The sequence below is a fragment of the Myotis davidii genome, unplaced genomic scaffold, assembly GCF_000327345.1.
Source record: "Myotis davidii unplaced genomic scaffold, ASM32734v1 scaffold474, whole genome shotgun sequence".
Classification (NCBI taxonomy): domain Eukaryota; kingdom Metazoa; phylum Chordata; class Mammalia; order Chiroptera; family Vespertilionidae; genus Myotis; species Myotis davidii.
In genome coordinates this window covers 223267-225937 of record NW_006285783.1, presented here as the reverse complement: position 1 = coordinate 225937, position 2671 = coordinate 223267, and the positions used below count along the sequence as shown (strand labels likewise).

Below are 2671 nucleotides of genomic sequence, written 5' to 3'. Positions count from 1 at the left end.
TGTTTTGATAGCTCATTTCTTTTTTTATTCCTGGGTAATATTCTACTGGGCACGTGCACGGCCATTTGTTTATCCATTCATAGGTTGGAGAATTGCCTGGTTTTCGAGTAAAATTATCATCCTAATAAGAATTCTCCTTCCCCTTTTGTTCCCCTCCTTACTCACTGACCAACTCACAGCAGGCAGCAAGGACGAGGACAGTGATGGCGAACCTATGACACGCGTGTCAGAGGTGACACTCGAACTCATTTTTTTGGTTGATTTTTCTTTGTTAAATGGCATTTAGATATATAAAATAAATATCAAAAATATAAATCTTTGTCTTACTATGGTTGCAAATATCAAAAAATTTCTATATGTGACACGGCACCAGAGTTAAGTTAGGGTTTTCCAAAATGCTGACATGCCGAGCTCAAAAGGTTCGCCATCACTGTGCTAGGAGAACTGAAACAAGGAAGGTCAGGGCCTCGGCTTGCGGTTTGCTCTTCCTGGGTCCTGGCTGCTGCAGGTGCCCCTTGAGCGTTCTCACCAGGCCCAGAAGCACCAGGAGATGCTCCGTTCAGTCCTGGTTCATGGACACAGTTCTTCCAACCCGGATGCATCTTGGAAACCCGAGATGTACAATTACCTCTGTCAGTAGAGCAGCTCCTTTCTTTGCACGCTGGTTCTTTGTCGGGGGCGCTGCAAAACAACCCGTGGAACCTTTATCTCAGTCCCTGGTGGAAATGACAGCTGCCTGCACGAGAGCCAGGACTCCTGATGCAACTGGATTTAGGTTTGAGGGGATGGGAAGCACACGTACCAGAGAGGGACCAGTCTACACCTGTGCCGATGCATTCTAGCGACTGGGACTCAGCTGGGTTATAGGCCCAAGTGGTAGGGCAGCCTATTCCACGCTCCACCCTGGAGCAGTGCCTTCTTTTCTCCAGACCCGCCTCAACAGTGGCAGCCGTCTGATGAATGCATCTGAGCCAAGGCAAGTGCAGCATATACCGCCTCCAAAGTCCCATAGACTCCCCCAGCATGATGCTCTGAACACCTTGATCTTTACCTGAGAGGTTCTGCCGTGCCCCAGACCATTGGGTCCCTGTGAACTTAATGCTGGAATTCCTGAATTTTCCTCCATAGGTTGTACTTTCTACCCCAGGGCATCCAGGTCCTTGTTCATCATTTGAGTTAGCACAATATCATAAATGTAGTTGACCAGTACGATGCTCAGTAAGGTCAAGATTGCGAGATGCCTGACTGGGTTGGAGCATTGAGGACAGTCCGCAGTGATAGGGGCAGACATGATAAATGAGCAGAGCCAGAGGGTAGGGGAGGGGGGGCAGTGTTGAGGAGAGATGCAGAAGCAGATCTGATTGTCGTTATCTTCATTCTGAGCTCAGGGCTGATAGAACTTCAATTTCCATGTATGTGATGGATGAGGTCATGCATTTCTGGGTTCCGCACATCGCTGTTGGAAAATACATGACTAGGTCAGCATGTTGGGCTGCTTTCTCTGTGGGGTAGGTGTCAGGGTAATGAGGACGTAGTGGACTTACTTTTTAAAAATATATATTTTATTGATTTCAGAGAGGAAAAGAGAGGGAGAGAGATAGAAACATCAATGATGAGAGAGGATCATTGATTGGCTGCCTCCTGCACACCCCACACTGGGGGATTGAGCCTGTAACCCAGGCATATGCCCCGACCAGGAATCAAACCGTGACCTCCTGGTTCATAGGTTGATGCTCAAACACTGAGCCACACTATACTTTTCTGAGCATAGAGGGATCGGATGTGAAAGAAAAGAGAACCACAGAGAAAGTGCCCAGTCGTTGCCCAGCCTCAGACTTAGTGGGTGCAGTTTGGTGGAGCTCATGCTAACCACCTGATGGGCATCTCAGGAGAAACCATGGCTTTATGCAACTGAAGTCTGAAGGAGAAATTATTTATGAGAATACTCAGCAGCGTTTCCTTCAGCTCATAACAGCAGCACTTCGCTTTAATCGCACGTCTACAGGATCAATAGCGGGGAACTATGGGATTCTGGTAGTGCGGGTATAATATTCCCCTGTCAACAGACAAATATTACTTTGAAGTCGGATACGGCATTAGGGGCCCTCTGAGAATCAGGGCACAGACGCTTATGGTTGCCAAGGTCTGTTTCCAGTCCAGCAGTGGTAAGACTATATTTTACTGATTTTAGTCCTCTCTTTTTGTATGTTGACTTAGGTTGAACGAGAAGCAATTATTTTAGATAATCTTCAAGAAGAACTCCCTGAAATTTCCAAAACGAAAGAGGCAGCCTCCACGGCGGAACTCTCTGAGCTGCAGGAGTGTCTGCGCCAATGCGAGGAGACCGCGGAGAAGCAGCAGCTGCTGCTGATGCTGCTGCTCCAGCGCTGCCCCAGCGCCCAGCGCGCCCCTGCCTCCGGGAGCTCCACGGAGCCCGCCCCAGCCGTCCAGGAGATTACGGCCATGCAGGAGCGATGCAATAAGTGAGAGTTTATGAACCACTGTTACGGAGACATGTTTGACAGCTCAGGTTTAAAATTTAGGCAACACTGACGTTCAAGAATACAAAATATAAGAGGCCTGGTGGGGTCCCTCAGCCTAGCCTGCGACCACTCGCAATCTGGAACTCCTCGGGGGATGTCGGACTCCCAGTTTCAGCCCAAATCCCCCC

At 48.8% G+C, this 2671-nt stretch overlaps 1 protein-coding gene across 1 annotated transcript in view; it reads left to right on the top strand.

The window, feature by feature from the left end:
- SYNE2 (spectrin repeat containing, nuclear envelope 2) overlaps window positions 1–2671 on the top strand; it is a 257316-nt gene that overhangs the window by 119586 nt on the left and 135059 nt on the right. Inside the window, exon 51 of the mRNA XM_006756713.2 lies at window positions 2218–2483. Within this exon, the coding sequence (XP_006756776.1) occupies window positions 2218–2483 (266 nt within the window). The remainder of the gene's footprint in view (window positions 1–2217; window positions 2484–2671) is intronic.